We start from the raw sequence: 16,365 nt of genomic DNA on the forward strand, positions 1-16,365 counted from the left end.
GGGACCCGGGAGCAGAGGTGCCTGCGCGGCCGCATTCCCGCAGACGGTTCCCTGCTAACACTTTCCCGATTACTGCTTCCAGGAACGAAAGCATCTGCACTTGTATGCTCTTAAACTAATTTATGGTGGGAATTATATTTTGGCTTGTCAACTCTCAAGCCATAAAACAAAGTTTATTGGAATCACGTGCTTCTAAATAGCCACTCAGGACCTATCTCTGTGGAACCATAAATAACCTTCAGCTTTAAACTTTTATTCGCTAAATAAAGGTTCGCTGAATCTGTCCTATAAAACGGGACTGGATCGGAATAGCGGGGATGGGCAGAAGGTCAGCTCCGCGGCGTTATGCCGGCCTTTTTGAGAAGAGTGTTGTAGGTAAAGCTGCTACAAGCGCTCCCAAATTGCTCTTGAGAAAGAGGCCGGGTGCATTTCACCGTGGGTACCCTTTCTTTTCACTTCTTAGGGGACAGGGAAACCCATCGTCAGGAAAAAACAGAGGTGGTTCGGGGAGGAACCCCCTCTCCCTTCTTCCCTGGATGCATGTGGCATTTTGGTCACGCGCCCCTGGAAAATGGTTTTGACCCGCGCACCTCCTGAGCTGCTGCCCGGAGGAGCTGTGCCAGGGGCTGCGGGCTCGCTGGGCACTCGATGGACCTTTGCAAGCGACCAAACTGCGGGAAACAGCGAGGGCACCGGGCTTTGGAAAAAGAGAAAGTGTGAAGCCTGCCACAAAGAGATCTTTGAGGACTGGAAGTTTAAGGACGGTTATAAAACAATAAAACAGCCCTGGTGTGAAGGGAACAGGGTGTGAGTTAGCAAATGAGAATTTCAAGGAGCCTGAGCACAGGAAGTCAAATGTCGCGGGCAGTCACACAGCATAAAGGAACCCGGGCATCAACTCCCAATCTATCATGGCTAAGATGAGGAAGTCGGAGCGACCAGCAGCTCCTGGTGCCTCCGAGGAGGAGCTTGTGCTTTCCCCAGAGGGCGGGGAGCCGCGTCAGCCCCGCCGGGGACCGGCCGCGGAGAGAGGGGACCGGCCGCTGTCCCAGCCCGCGGGGCTCAGCTCTGAGCAGCGAGCCAACTGCACCTCCTTGCTGGGTGGTAGCACCGTCACCAGCTGGGTGGTACCTAACGCCAGAGTCAAGTCCCTCCTGGTTTGCTCTTACTCGGCCATTTCCTATCGAACCTGGCTATATGAGTTCGAGGTTGCCCAAAACGGGCAGCGTAAGCTCTGGCCGTGCTCTTCAGGTGGCTCAGATCTCAGCTGACGAATTCTTTTTCCTCCAGAAAGCAAGAGGCCTCCCGAGCAGTTTCCCTGCTCCTTCTTTACGACCCAGGGTTATTTGCACTTTGCTGTTTTTCTTGCTTTGTGTCAATGCCCTAATCACATGGCATCACCCTCGTGCTTTTTTGATGGCCTAAGCTGGGGATGGCTCTTTCTTTCTGTGCCCTTCCTTGCCCAGGGCGGCTGGCAAGGGCAGTGCCTAGGGTGACATTTCAGCTGCAGTGCGTAATCTGAGGAACTTTACTGGGTGGCCGACAAAAACCCCGGGGGATCGGGCCAGGCGTCCCTGGGAGAGTGGTGGGCTGCCCAGCGTGGGGCTGACTCCAGGGTTGCTTTCAGCTGGAGCACGGCCCATGCTCCCAGTCCCCTCCCTGGCAGGCAGGAGAAGAGCTCCATGGGGCTGTATCCTGTGCCCTGCCCAGGAACCTGGGCACTTGGGCCTGGGCACGGCAGGTGCTGGACCCTGGCACCCTCCAGCCTCCCTCCACGCCTGACCCCGGCCTCCTGGGGAATGGCTTCAGGGGAAAGCAGCTGCGAGAAGCCAGGGTGCCGGTGTCCTGGGAAGGTGGGAGAAAAAGCTGCGGATCGGGACGCGAGGGGTAGGGTGCAACGGGAAAGACGAACAAAATGTGGGGAAAACAAGGCTGGGACAAGAACCATGACGCAGAATCAAATGCATTCGCCCTGGGCATGGCAGCTGCTGGTGTTGCAGAGTCCGGTCCCGGGCAGTGGGGACCACGAATGGGCTTCAGCCCCTCTGCGGACATGGCGAGCGTCACGTCCCTTCCCGGGTGTCTGCAATGGCTTTGGCTCCCTTGGTCCATCCCGTGGGCTAGAGAAGCCCACGGTTTGGAGACGGGGCACCCTCCCGCGAGTGCGGGAGGAGAGGAGCCGTGGCAAAGCAGGTGGCCGGCCAGGCAACCGAAGTGTCAGACCCTGGCAAACAGGGAGGGAGCGACTGCAAGGCCCGGGCACGTGCTTCGGGCAAACGTGTCCGGGAGGCTGGGGCTGGGAGAGATGAGGCTGTGGGATAGTGAGGAGTCGATGAGTGAGATACAGCTCCCTGTGATCTAGGGGCAAGACGAATGTTTCTGCAACCGAGTAATTGTAGCCCAGAGATTTTGAAGAGGGATTTAGGAGGATTTTCACAGTTCCTATTCTAAAATGCAGATGTGAAAGTTGACTTTGAAGCTCTGGCCAGTTCATTCTCTAGGCTTTTATGCAAGTTCTCATATTCGGGGCTGACGATCTGGAGCTGGATAAGATGTGGAATGAAGTAACCCAGTAACAATTGGTTTCCCTCTGGTAATTGTTGTGATAAAAGGCTTGGGGAAATTGAATCGCATGTGTAAATCACCATCGGTCTCGATACTACTTGACAGACATGACGACCAGCCTCCTGCCCCGAGGACCACACCGCCAGAAAATGACAGGCTCCATCTCTGACTTTGAAGACCTACCGAACGCCTTGATAGCGTCAAACGCATTAGCCCTCTCTGCTTTTATCACAACCCCGACCTTTCAGCAGTCACCCCACCGCCCATGCCCTCGCCGAGCAGGATGTGGGCATGCAAAGGCCCCTGCCCTCAGCACCCCGCGCCTGCAGGCAGATCCGGCGGCAGCAGAGACCCGGAGCGGGCAGGGCGGCGGCGAGCCGCGCCTCGACATCAAACGGGGGCAGCGGCGGCGGCACCCCGGGTCCGCGGGGGAAGAGGGCGAGGAGTGCAGGGCAGGGAGGCGAGGCTGTGGGCCGTGGGAGCGTCTAGCTGGGGCAGGCACGGCCCGGGGGGCCGGGGGCCGCCAGGGTCATGTCCGGGCACGGCTGGGGAAGATGAAGCCTGGAGGCAACAGGTGAGACGCAGGCAGGGAGATCTGCCGGGCCCCGACTTGCAGGGGGCAGAGGGAATGTGCGCAGGCCGGGGACTCTGCCCGGACGAGGGGAGCCGGCAGGGAGAAGGGTGCGGGCCTCCACGGTGCTCTGGCACCCACATCAAAGGGGCAGGGAAGGAAGCAGTGAATGCCCCACATCAAAGGTCGGGCCGGTGACCGGGAGGGCGGCGAGGCACCCGAGGTGAGCCCCGTAGGCACCGTGGGGAAGGCAGGGAACGAGGAGGGGCGCGCACGGGGGCGCGCAAGGGCCCGTGGACCCGCGGCGGGCGGGAGCCGCAGCGCGGGAGGCCGTGCACAGCTGGGGCACAGCTGGGGAGGGCTCCGGAGACGCCCGAGAAGGATGGCGAACCCCCCCCCGTGCCCCCCGTCCGCCGGCGGGTCTCTCCCGTGGCCAGGCGGGCGGCGGAGGGGTCCGGGGCCCGGGCCGGGCGGCGGGGGGCGGTGGGGGGCGGCGGGCCCCTCGGCCAGGCGGGGAGAGCGGCCAGGCTTGTCCTACAGCGCCTTCTCCTGGAAGAGGCCGTGGAGACAAAATGGCTGGCGACGGCGGACAAGGCCTGCCGCGCCCCCGGCGGCCGCTCCGCGCCCCGGCCCGGCCGCCCCGAGGCGGGGAGCCGCGGGCAGGTGACCCTGGCCCGGGCTGTCGGAGCGGGCGCCCACCCGCGGGCAGAGGCGGCGAAGCCGGGCCTCGACGGCGGGGCCGAGCGGGCGGCTGGGCTGGCCCCGCCGCCCCCGCCCCCTCACGGGGTCCAGCTCGGGTCGCCCCTGGCGTGGGGCGCTGGGTGGGCGCTGCGGGCTGCCAGCCCCGCTCTCGCCGTCCCCTCCCCCGCGGGTGATGGAAAGGGAGCGCTGGGCTTGGGCAGAGCCTGCTGCCGCTCAATGCACTTTATTGCCCCTTGTCTTTAGCAGAGACCCTTCCTCCGCGCCCCGCCCGGCCCCCGCGACCTGCTGCAATGTTTATTGTGCCTCATCTTTTCCTTTCGCTTCCTGTTTTTTCCTCTCCCGCTCCAGCAGCATTGAGTGCCGCACTGCAGTAGAGCCGTAAATACCTTTAACAGCTGCCTGCCAACCGAGGGGTGAAATACTGTCTTTGTTCGGATTTTTTTCTGCCCCAAGCGCTCATAAAACACCCCGTGAGAATTATATTTGTTTGGAGAAAGGGAAACATTATTGGGAAATAAACGAATCGGCGGGATTTGCGGTTCTTAAGAGCGCAAAACCAACTGTTTGTCTTTGCTTAGTCTTATCGGGTTTCCCAGGTCCGCAGTTCACATCGCATTCCCCTCCTTGCACCAGACCCCTGCCAGACTCGGGGAGCAGAGGCTGCACGTCTCCCCCAGGCAACTTGCAGCAGCCAAGCGGGAGCCCAGCATGACTTCCCAAATGGCAGCCGGCGCCAGCGGTACCTGGGCACTGCCAGGGAGCGCAGGCTGCCGTTTCCTGCCGGGTGTTTTGTGGTGGTGTTCTTTTACTGCCCGTGCGTCAGCAAAGTGTGGGCTAGGGATCGTCTGTTTCCTTTGAAAAAAAAAAAAAAAAAAAAAAAAAAAAGTCATAAATTCTGTCGAACACCTCGGGAAATGAAGCAGGTGTGAGAAATGTGAATTCTGTATTCCAAAAATCAAAAATTACAGCACACCAACACTTCTATGCTCATACAGGCGCCCACGTTATGTAGGTGTATAAATATATATAAAAATGCAGTCTTCTTATGTGCCATATATATATACACACACATACAGAGTTTGTTATGAATACTTACAAACATATAGGTATATTTAAGAGCATACACATACCTATGTGAGCTTCTATGTTAATGAAAGTAATGAAAGGAAAAGAAAAAAAAAACCCAAGAAAAAGAGCAAAAGCAAGGAAGGAAGGAAGCCGGTTAGGAGGGAAAAAAGCCGAACTCCCACATAAACCAGTGGGATCATAAATGCATATGTGTATCCGTATGCGTCAGCATATGGACCCGCAGACACACACATGCACATTAGAATTCGTTAGAACATCCTGCTTTTGTTTTCTTCTCCCCCCCCGCCCCCCAGGCTACGAATAATTTCAAAACAGCTCAAAGAAGAGATTTTTCGAAGTTTTTGGAGAGATTTATAGCCAGGCAGCTATAATTACTGTGTCACCTAGGAGGGATTCTGAGAGTGAAACCTAACGCAATACATACTTTCCAAGTTACTCTTGAAGGCTGTTGCCTATGTTGAAAACGATTCCTCCCAAATAATCCCCAAGACCTTCAGCAGCGCAGGGCGGTCGGCTAGTGCAAACAGCCCAAGCGTGAGGGAAAGGCACCCTGTCGCTTACCGCAGCCGGGCTCGGGCTCAGCAGCTGGGGAGCTGCTCGGGGATGGATTGAAGAGGAATTTCTTCTGCGGCTCCAAGATACGTACCTGGGGCACGACCCATACCTTTCCACCCTTACTGGGCATGTTTTAATCAGGCATTTGCTTTTACGTTAAATAACTGGCTGCTTTCGAGGCAAATGGCGACTCGGTAAATTCCTGCAGTGCACAGCGCATTTCCATTACTGTCCAACGATGTAAACACTACAAAAAACCAGCCAGCGGGTTTTCTGCTGTGCATTAACATTTTGAAAATGAAGAGGAGATATGTACAATATATATGTTCAAAATAATGTACCTCGAAAGAATTTATGTTCTCCAGAGAGAAGCAGAAGTGTAGATACGTATATACATGTATATAGGTAATGTGTATACTGATATGTATACATAGATAGGTAATGCAGACACAGTTTGCGTGACTGTTCTATCTCCTCTACATAATTCAAAATAAACCCGGATTTGAGTATTTTTTCGAGAACTCATCTCCCGTTTAGCTCCCCGTGATTCCCACGTGGCTAAGCAGCCGTGCTGCGGGGATGCGCTCCCGGCCGTGGCTCCGCGCAGCCCGCCCCCGCGCTGCCGGCCCGGCCCGGGCGCCTCCCGCTTGGAGCCGCAGCCCTAGCTCATGCCCTGCACCGTGGGGAACGATGTGCTGAACCGGCCCGGCGGGGCGGGCGGGGGCTCCCGGGGCTGGCCCCGGGCACAGCCCCCGGCCCGACCGGCTCGGCGGGGCCGCCTCGCGCCCTCCGCCCCCGCGGGAGCACTGACCCCCATTCTCCTGCGAAAACACCTGTTAAGCTTTAAAGTTACTCGACCGCCCTTCCGCCTTGGGGAAAACAAACCACAGCATCACCACACCGCCCTTCAGACTGTCAGGGGGAAAAGTATCTCCCCCCCCCCGATCAAAAAAAACCCAAACAACCTTTTATTGGAAGAAACCCCGCGGCAGGAGAGGTGCTTGCCGACTCGCACTGCGTCCCAGCCTTCCGCCCCTTGGCGCGGAGGGTGGCGGGTCACCGCGCCATCGCGGCCCGCAGCGCCTTTTCCGCTCCAGACCGCGCAACAGCTGCACGCACCCCGCGGCATGCCCACAACTATTATTAACAATAACAACACGATAATTACAATAGCAATAACAGCAACAACAGTAACAATCATAATAACAGCAATGGTAACAGCAAGACCAAGGGGCTGAGAGGGACAGGTGACCAAGCGGGGCAGGAGGACAGGAGTGGTGCGGGACGGTGCGCGGGCGCGGAGTACCGGCGGCCAGCCCGAGGGGAGTCGAGTGCTTACCGGTTCGCGGCACTGCCCGCATGCGGAGGAGCCCGGGAAGGTCGCTGTAATCCATTTTACACCCGCGTAGCAATCCGTGTGCCGGAGGAGATAGCGGCAGCAGGGGCAACAAGCGGCGGCGGCGGCGGAGCAGGGGGCTGGAGTCGGCGCGGGGGCGGGCGCGGGACTCCGCGTATCCCCCCGCGGGCGCGGGAGACGAGGCGTCGCGGGGTCGGGGAAGTATCAGCGCGGCGGCGGCGGGACTCGCCGCGGGTTTCGGGGCGCGGGACACAAACATGAGGGCGACTGCCATACACCTCAGCCTAGACAAAGGTTAGAAAAAGAGGGGCTGAGGCTCTCTGAAGGCAGAATGCGGAGGGAAATTCGCCAGGGAAATCAGGAAAAGGCCATGAAAGCGCTCGCTGCCTGCACATGACCAGCCGCAGCCAATGACAAGCCCAAATAGGTCATAAAAAGGTCTATTACCAAGTTGTAAATTTTCTTCAAACAAAAAGGAATTTACTGCAATTCCTTGCGGATTTTGCACATACTGCTTCCCAGCGCCATGTTTCTTTCGCCTGCGCGCTGCGCTTTTACGGAGCCCTCGGTCCCGCCTGCCCTCGGCCTGCGCGCCCCGGGCGCGGTGTCAGGGCCCCGCGGGCACGGCCGGGGTGCGGGAGATCCGCGCGGGGAGCGGAGCGCTGGCCAGCTCCCGCGCAGCGGCCGCGGGGCCGCTCAAAGGGGGCAACCGCGCTGTGGCGCTGGGTCCGCGTCTTGCCCCAACGAAAGGTGGCTTTACCCGCATCCCACCCCCCTGCTCCGCCGGGCCCTAAAAGAAACCACGCTGGCTTTAGCGCCCACTACTGAAGCCGACGACGACCTAAAAATAGTCCGAGCTGCTTTCCCACCCCGGAGTGTGCCGTTCCCACAGGTTGCGTCGGGCGCTGGCATTGCACCCCGGCTGCCCGCAGCGCCCCCCGGGCGGGGTGGCTTCTGCCCCCGACAAAACCTTCCCGGGGGCGCTCGGACCTGGGGCACCGACAGGGAAAATGCGATTCTTAGAAAATACTCGAAAAGACTAAAACCGGCCCGGTGTCCCCAGGGAATGCTCGGCACGGAGACCGGAGTACTGTGGGTGTTTCTTGCTCGGTTTTTGTTTCGGGGAATAGCCAGTGCCCTCCCCGTTGACCGTACCTGCCTCGAAAACAGAGCTAACAAACGTAAACACTCCTAAAGGTGTAGGATCTTTTAAACATGCTGCTTCAGCTGGTTGCACAACCGTGAATATCACACCCGTGCACTGTGTCCCTCGGTCCCGCCGGCACCCTTCGCGGCGACCCTAGAGCACCCACGGCCGCGCAGAGCCGCTCGACGTAGGAACAGAAATGTTCCGCGGCAACCGAAGGCGCGGTACCTCCGCGCTGCCGTTGTCGCAGGCGGCAGTTAGGGCTTTTCCCTGCCAAAATACCACTGCCTGACCCGGCGCTCGATGGCTCGGTTTTACTGGGTGCTTACTGACCGCCAGCGCCAATTTCTGGCTCGCTTTTCTTTTTCTTAGCAAGACTCCAAGTGTGAAGGAGGGAGAGATTTAGCTGCCAGGCTACGGGGGCGAAACACGTTAACAACTTCAGCAATTTTTTGCTTTTCTTAATAGATAAGACAGGGACGATCCCAGTCGCCACTAGGCCTCCGCAAATGATGTGCGCAGAAGGAAGTAGGGTTTTGCCTCCGTGGCTGCGTTCCCAGTTGGCCTAGGGAGAGCGACGTTAACGGAAACTTCTTCAGGAATATTTTAATTTTATTCTCTTTGTCTGGAAATTAAAAACAACTGCGGCAGCAGCTCTTTCCCGGATAAATACTAGCCTAGAAAATGCTCCGCTCGGATGTGAAGGTCTCCACCGGCAGCCCGGGCTTGCAGCGAACGGCAGCAGCGCGGCTTTACCCGCGCAGGGCCCGCCGCGACCCCGCTGCACCCAGCCTCAGCCGCAAGCGCAGCAGGGTAAAGAGTTTTTTTCCGTGGCCGGAGACCCAGCATGCCGGTGCCACTGGCAACGGGGATTATATTTCGAAAACCGAGGTTGTTTTACGCGTCAGGCGACTGGGTTTCCTTAAACGCGCACATCCTTCCTGTACACTAGGGCTACCGGTGTATTTATGCAAATCCATGCAGCAAAATGTTTACTTCGCCGCTTTGCTGCAGTTTCCTCTCATTTACAAACTTTAACCAACTACGCGATTAAAATAAACCGAGAACAATAGCTCCGCTTGCTAGTGCCTCCCTCTAGAGCTGGCGCTTTGCAGGAGTGGAAGCGTGCCGGCCTCAGCGGCAGGGAGGGGGGAAGAGGAAGGGAAACGAAATGAACAAATCCGTAGCACAAATCCCGACCCCGGGGACGGCGATTCCCACCGTACCGGGGCCGTTCCCGGGAGGGGGGCGGTGGATGCGGGAGAAGGGCCCCGGCGTCGGGCGGGCCAGCACCTCCCCAGCCCCTGGATGCGAGTTCCCGAGCGGGGCCCCGGCTCGGCCCCTGCTCCCCCGGGAGCACGCTCCTTTCTTGGGCTGATAGTATAAATTTGTCGTGTTTGTCGCAGTGGCCGGCGCGTCCCTGCGGTTCCCTTCGCGGAACCATCACTCGCGGAGGCGTGAGGCGGTGGGGAAAAAATGACGCAGAAATCTTGGTAGGGGTTTATACCTCATACCTCAGCCCTCTGCCTGCTGCTCCTAAAAAGGACGGCTCTCGGCTGTCCTCTGAAATACCGCGGTCTGCGGGACCCCGCTGCGGAGTGGGAGTCAGGGGAGGGAGGGGAGAGGGGGAGATAAATTAAACCGTTTTACTGATGGGAGAGGACTTCTCTCCCCGTGGCTGCGGGGAGCTGCGCAGCAGGCTCTGCCCTCGCCGGCAGCGGCCTCCGCTGGGAAACGCACCCCAGCCGCAGGGTCGTATTTACGGGACGAAGTACCCTGCTCTCCGTTTACGCGTGGTTTGGCACCGCTGACCGCTACGGCTCCTGAGAACCCCCCGCGTCAGGCCACAAAAGCTTTGCATTCGTCTGCTCGTCCACCACCCGCGGGGGAGGCTAGGCCCGGTTTGCGTGGTGGGGCTCGAAGCCCCGCACCGGCCGAGAGCAACCCTCGGGGCCGGCGTGGGCCCGGCGCGCTCCCCGGGCCCGTCTCCCCCTAGTCGGGCTGGCAGCCTACGGCTCCGCGGGGTAAAAGGCCGGGAAAAAGCGAAGGCAGGGCCCAGGCCACACGTCGAGGGGGCTCCCAGGGCCGGGCCGCAGTGCGGGCTCAGCCCGCAGGTGGGGCCGCCGTCCCCGCCGGCTTCGGCCACGGCCCCGCAGAGCCCGTGGCTGGCGGCTCTGGCGCGGTGCGCAGGCGGCAGGAGCGAAACCCGGACTTTGTATCCGATGTGCCGTTCCCAGACCCCACGGAAGCACCCAGCCTGGGAGGAAGGACGGGGTAAAGGCGCAGGGGAGAGTTGTTCCAGATGCGGAGAGGCTCTGAAGGTTACTGGAAAAGCGGATTGCAAAAAGGATAACAGGTTGCCGATACATTTTATATTTGAATAAATTTGGTTTATTTTAATCAAATATCATAGCAGAAGGTTAAATATATTTCTAAGATCTTTTCTTCAAATTTATTAGATTTATTTAATTTATTCAATATAAGAACAAGAATTAAAATAGTACAAGTGCACTTGTCTTGATTAATAAAGCGTTGTTAAATGTCTTGCTTATTGATATTTATTATTAGGAAATTTATGTCGTTTCCCGCAATCACCGTCATTTAAGATTGCAAAAAAATATAATTATATATATCATTAGAAATGTATTGCTACAAACTCCGTATCAAATTTGCAAAAGAAGAAAATGAACTGTTAAATCTAGAGATTGTTCCGGGTACAGTTATAAACAAACCAAAACAAAACAAAACCACAAACAACTGAAGCACCCGAAGCACAGAAATGTCAAGCGGAGGAACACGGGGTCACTCGTCCCACGGCAGAACCACGTACACGGGGGGAGACAGGCCGAGATGTCGGGCTGTGGCGCTGGTTATTTTTGACAGCCTTTCACAGAGGCTTTTAGGGCAAAATTTAATTCGTCTGGCCTTCGGCTCTGTCTTCTTCCAGATCATGTGCTTCCTTTTTGGCATCCCCTTCCTTTCCCTCCTGTCTGGAAGCGGGGAATTTGTCCTTGTTGTTCTCTTTTTTCCATTTCATCCTCCTGTTCTGAAACCAGATCTTTACCTGCCTCTCGGTGAGTCCTAGTGCGTGGGACACCTCGATCCTCCTCTTCCTGGTCAGATAGGGGTTAAAGAGGAACTCCTTTTCCAGCTCTAGGGTCTGGAATCGGCTGTATGTTTGTCTTCCTCTCCTCCTACCCGGCGCTGCTGTTTAAAAGAAAAACACAGGGGTTTGGAGGTTGGTGTGCTCGTTCAAAACAAAGCGCAGGCAGGGAGCGAGGGCTCGGGTCCCCCTGGAATCCCTCGAGAGAAGCCCCGCAGAAACTCAGGGGAAGTGGAGGGCACGGAGGAGTCTAAAGCTTTACACATGAGTGCGGGAAAAACAGCGACAGCAGATGCACGAAGAGCCTCAGCTCGCTCTCCCCCTTCATCGGGGTTTGCGGGACCGAGTTTACGGGGTCGCTGGATCATCTGCTAAGCGCCCCCCCCCCCCCCCGGCCCCGCACCCTTCCCGCTCAGGCAGTGGCGGCGGGAGCCGGGCAAGCGTGTCATCTGCGCCTATGTGTCCCAGGGGCGACTCTAAGGCTACCCTTGGGGTGGCAGCCGCCCTCTGCAGAGGTTTCTGTTTGCTTACTGTATCGCTTTATTATCGCAAGCCACCGCGGTGATAGGAATCGCGGGGAGAGAGGCAGGGAGCGAGGGAGGCAGAGGCAGGGAGCGAGAGGCAGCGAGAAAGAAGCGGGAGGAGGAAAAGAAAGTTTCAAACTCAGACGTGAGATGGAAGCAAATTTTTGACTGCGTCCAACCTTGTGGTCTCATCCAGGGAAACATTTGAGCAGGAGACGAGCTCTGATTTAAGTGGTCTGGTTCCTCGCCAATATTAGCACTGGACGATTTACAGTCAGGATATTGTACCAGCTCGGCCTCTTGCTGTGTCGTAAAAATCTGCTGTCTCTGTAAGTTATCGTATCCGTAAAATTTAGCGGGCTCCCCGTGACAGGTAACCCCGCTGCAGGGGGCAGGAGGCGGAGGCGCGGCGGGGGGAGGAGGAGGCGGCTGGTAGGCGGCCGTGGGGCTCCCCCCGGCCGGGTGGTAAAAGTCCGCGGCCGCGCCGCCGCCGCCCCCCGCCCCGGCGGGCGCGGAGTGCGGGAAGCCGCCGGTGGCCGCGCCGTTCCCGTAGAGCAGGGCGGCGGCAGCGGCGGCGGCGGCGGCGGCGTGGCGGCCGCTCACCTCGGGCGCGAAGTGACAGTCGTAGTACGGGGGATTGATGGGCTCCCCCGCCGCCGCCGCCGCCGCCGCCTTGTACTTGGAGTACAGCGGGTTGACAAAGTAGGAGCTCATCGGGGAGGGGGCAGCGGCGGGCGGGGGCGCGGGCGCGGGCACGGGGCGCTGCTCCCGCCGCCGCCGCCGCCGCCGGTGCCTCTACGCCGCGCTCATGCCGCCGCCGCCGCCGCTGGCCCGTGCGCTCCCCGCTCCTGCTCTCCGTGTATGTGGTGACCAGGACTGGATTATAATCGCTCCCAAAATGACCTGCCTCACTGCTTTTACTATTTCCTATTAGGCACACAGCAGCCCGCGCACGCACACGCGCACACACACACACACACACACACGCTCATGAGCTCAGGGGGGACTTTTGGCTTCAGTTTACATGTGCCGCTCCTCAGGCAAGAAAAAAACCCGGCCCAGCCCTACCCGGATCCACCCCAGCCGCGGCGCCCCCGCTCCCCCCGCCGGTGCGCGCTCGCCAGGAGCCGCCGAAGCCCCCGCCGCGCAGGGCGAGGCGGCCGCGCAGATCCCGCGCGATAACCGCGGGCGCGCTTCCCGGGGCTCAGGGCCGCCGCTAAGCACTGCAGCGCGGCCTGCGCCGCCGGCCGGGAAAAGCAGAGGGCCGCCGAGGGAGCCGGTGCCCGGCGCAGGGAGCCCGGGGCGTCGGCGAGGGCAGCTGGGGGGTCTGCAGGGCGGCAGGGTGGAGCGGCCGGGCCCCGGTGCCGGCGGGCCCTCCGGGTCATTTCCTTGCAGGCGAGCAGAGCGCTGGGAAATGAGATGCACATTTACCCTTGACGCCGTGCACGCATGGCTGAGGCTCCAGGTTAATTGATACTTAATGGAAATCATGCCTATGAATATACTTTCCATCATTTCACCCTTGGTGGACGTCATTACCGAGGCGGGGGGCGGGGGGGAAATATGTGTGGGTGAGCGGTTAGCACCGCTCGGGGACGCGGTCCGAAATAAGCGAGCCCTGTTCTCCGGGAGGAAGGAAGGAAGGCGCTGGCCGGAGGGCTCGGCGCTGCCCCGGCTCCTCGGGCCGGCCGCCCCCGCGGGGGAGCGCGGCCGGCCCGCCTGCGCGGACCCTGGTGGCCCCCCGCGCTCCGAGAGGCGCCGTCTCCGGTCCTGTCTTCCGCGCCTCGTCCTGCAGTGGGAACCAGCTTTTTGGACAGACACCCCCAGGAGCTCGAGCCGGCCCTATTCTGAAGAAAAACGAAAAATGTAGGTGAAATATAATATGGGCCCCGCCAGAGCCACGTGTGACCGTTTGGTTGTGAATTGACAAAAAATACTTGTGCTTACATAAAAAGCATCGCAGGCTCCTTCCCCATCACACCCCACTCCCACCACCACTGCCCCCGTGCCAGTTAACTCACTTTGTCCAGGTGACCGGCCCGCCTGCCCCGCATATGAGTGCCCGTCCGGGCCCTGGGCCTGCAGCGACACCCCGGCCCGGGCGGGGTCCCGCGGCCCCGGCCACACGCCTTTGGGAAGGCGGCGGAGGCTCAGAGACCCCCGTGCAGCCCGGGGACAGGCAGGGGGGGCACAGGGATTTTTGGTGTCACAAGGACAGACAGCAGCAAAAGCCCATCGCAGGAGAGCAGCGGGAAGGCAGGAGACCAGGCCAGGCGGGGAGGAAGGGGGGGAGACGGAGGCGGGGAGCAGCAGAGAAACACCGTCTCACCCTCCAGACGGGCGCGGAGGGGTAGCGGCTGCTCTAAGTATCTGCGCCCGAGCCCCCCGCCCCTCCTCTCACTTGTCCACCCTGGGAGCCAGTCCCACGGGACAGCACTGCCACACGCGTGGGGATGCGGACCCATAAGCGAAACCGCGGTTCCTCCCGGCCGGGGGCGCGGATAGCGATGCGCGGTGCGCGGAGCGCTGCGCGGAGAGCGGGGCGCGGCGGTGGCGCTACAGTGGAGCGCGAACGCCCTCTGGCGGCACATGGCGGCGGCGGCAGACAGCGCCCTCCCGCCCCGCGCTCCCTGCGCTGCCTGCGCTGCCCGCGCTACCCGCGGCTCTCCCGGCCCCATCTCCGGCCGGTGATTTCGCCAAAAACCCAAACGGCTGCTGCGGGACACCGACGCGGCTCTGCACTCCTCAGCGGGGCGCGCGGGGACGAGCGGCTCTTCCTTTGCTAGCTGCTTTTGGGTTGGTTTTCTTCTCTCTTTTTTTTTTTTTTTTTTTTTTTTTTTGTGTCTGTGTGTCTATCGGAGTTTACAGTGCCATTTTCTTAGCACATTTCGGTGACCCTCTTTTATTTTTTTGCCAGTGCTTTAATTAACTACATACAAAGAATGCGCCTCGTTTACACATGGCAGCCAGGAAAGACGCCTGAGCTTTGAAGACCGCTGCTATCGCGTTTTCGATCATGTTTCCCCACATACTACACCACGAATTCTCCATGTGTGGTAGTTCCAGAGTTACACGTTTTTGTCTTGAACATGTTATTTTGTTTGCCCGTGCATTTATGTATTTATGGTTTGATTTATGTAAACGAAAGTAAAGAAGAATCTTTGTTCACCCCCACCCCCCCCGCCCTTCATCACACATGTCTGTGAATTATTCGGTATAATGCGTGTGCGTGTGCACGCGACTGTGCATATGTACAAACATATATTAAGACAACCAACGGGTAGGAATTAAATTATTGTTCAGTTTGACACTAAAAGTAATTTCCGTGGAAGTACTGCGTGTCGTCGTCCGAAACGTTTGGTTTTCTTTCTGCCATTTTGAAATAAACGCACACAATATTTGAAATAGGTAAACAAAGGGGAAAAAAAAAGAGAAAATATACAAGGTAAAATCTGTCAGTCTGCGTCAGATAAAATATTAAAAGGAGATGGTGTGGGCTTGGTGACAATGTCTTACCAGAGCCTCTGTTGGAATCAACATAATAGAATGTTGTGTGGCAATAATATTGTTTACATGTTGTTAGTTATAGATCACCCTCCTCCATGGTTATTTTCGAAAATATGGAGGATAACATTGTAGGATTCATTGCAGTAGAATATCCAATAAAATAAATTTCAACAAATCAGTGGACTTTGTAAAATCTCTCCGTTTCGTGACCTTCGGGTCTTTTTTGATACTGTTGCCTTGTCCCAATGCTGACATATTGAAATTTATAGTCCAAGATTTTAAGACCTAGTTTGTCTGCATTTTTTGGCCTTTCCCCCACCTCTAACAAACACAAACACCAAAATAAGGTGGTTTCAAAGAAAAGCGCCATAGCATATCGTAAACTCATTAGGTCCAGACGTCTAGCCATCTCAATGGTTTTATTATACCACGGTTCTTCCTGTTTTAAAAGAATTATAGGTATCTTCTCGACAATGGATGGGAAGCAATGCAACACCTTTTCCTGGCACTGCATGCTTTTGCCCCCCCCCTTTTTTTTTTTTTCTTCAGAGGTAAAAAGCATTAAACACCAGGTCTCTCAGCTCTCCCCTTAATCTTGAATTAACTGAACTGCTCGTAAATATTTACGGGTCCTTCATTTTAATGGTTGCTCTTTAAACAAAGTATTTTTTACAATGAACTTCATCTCAATTATCTTGATAAAGTCATGTGTGTTTATAAATGCAGAAGGCATGAGACGCGTCGCTAAATGAGCTCTCGTCAACAAAGCTGAACGTTTGGCAGCAGCCGTGTCCCCCCCCCGAGCTTCCCAACCTTCAGATTAAGAGCGCAGAGGTTAGAAACGCCCGCCCCCCCCCCCCCCCCCCGCGCCCCGTCACACACGCACACAAAAGAAAAAGAAAAATGTTTAAGCAATAGGCATAATTTTGCTTCATTGGCTCTGGAGGACCGGTGCGGAAATATTCCCTAAATTGTCCCGGGAGATGGCTGATGTCTCAGCGAGCGCTGGTGGATGAGGCGCTGGGGAGCGGCACGGCAGCGGGCGCACCTACACGGCGCGGCCGAGGCCGGCCTCCGCGCCACTGACCTCCAAGAGCAAACGTCTGTCAGGCCGGGGGGCCGTGGCTCTCCGGCCTTTGTGGCTGTCGGAGGTGCCGCTGCCCCACGGTCCCGGCCCGGCAGCGCGCGGCTGCGCGGGGGCTTGCGCGGGGGCGGCGCGGGGGCGGCGCGGAGGGCATCGCGAGG

The 16,365-nt window shown here is 58.0% G+C and overlaps 1 protein-coding gene across 1 annotated transcript; it reads right to left on the reverse strand.

The window, feature by feature from the left end:
- Positions 1-10,375: 10,375 nt before the first annotated feature.
- On the reverse strand, positions 10,376-12,638 carry HOXD8 (homeobox D8). Its single transcript, XM_055718610.1, has 2 exons — positions 11,793-12,638; positions 10,376-11,193 (listed from the first exon to the last, which is right to left on the reverse strand). Exons 1-2 carry the CDS (start codon positions 12,325-12,327, stop codon positions 10,898-10,900), a joined length of 831 nt encoding a protein of 276 aa, XP_055574585.1. The 5' UTR covers positions 12,328-12,638; the 3' UTR covers positions 10,376-10,897.
- Positions 12,639-16,365: the final 3,727 nt, after the last annotated feature.

This window comes from Falco cherrug, chromosome 8, assembly GCF_023634085.1.
Source record: "Falco cherrug isolate bFalChe1 chromosome 8, bFalChe1.pri, whole genome shotgun sequence".
In the NCBI taxonomy this organism is placed as follows: domain Eukaryota; kingdom Metazoa; phylum Chordata; class Aves; order Falconiformes; family Falconidae; genus Falco; species Falco cherrug.

Coding starts and splice junctions, on each gene's coding strand:
- HOXD8 (XM_055718610.1), bottom strand. CDS start 12,327: ATGAGCTCCTACTTTGTCAACCCGCTGTACTCCAAGTACAAGGCGGCG. Junction 11,194..11,792: donor TCCCTGGATGAGACCACAAG/GTTGGACGCAGT, acceptor TCTTTTAAACAG/CAGCGCCGGGTAGGAGGAGA.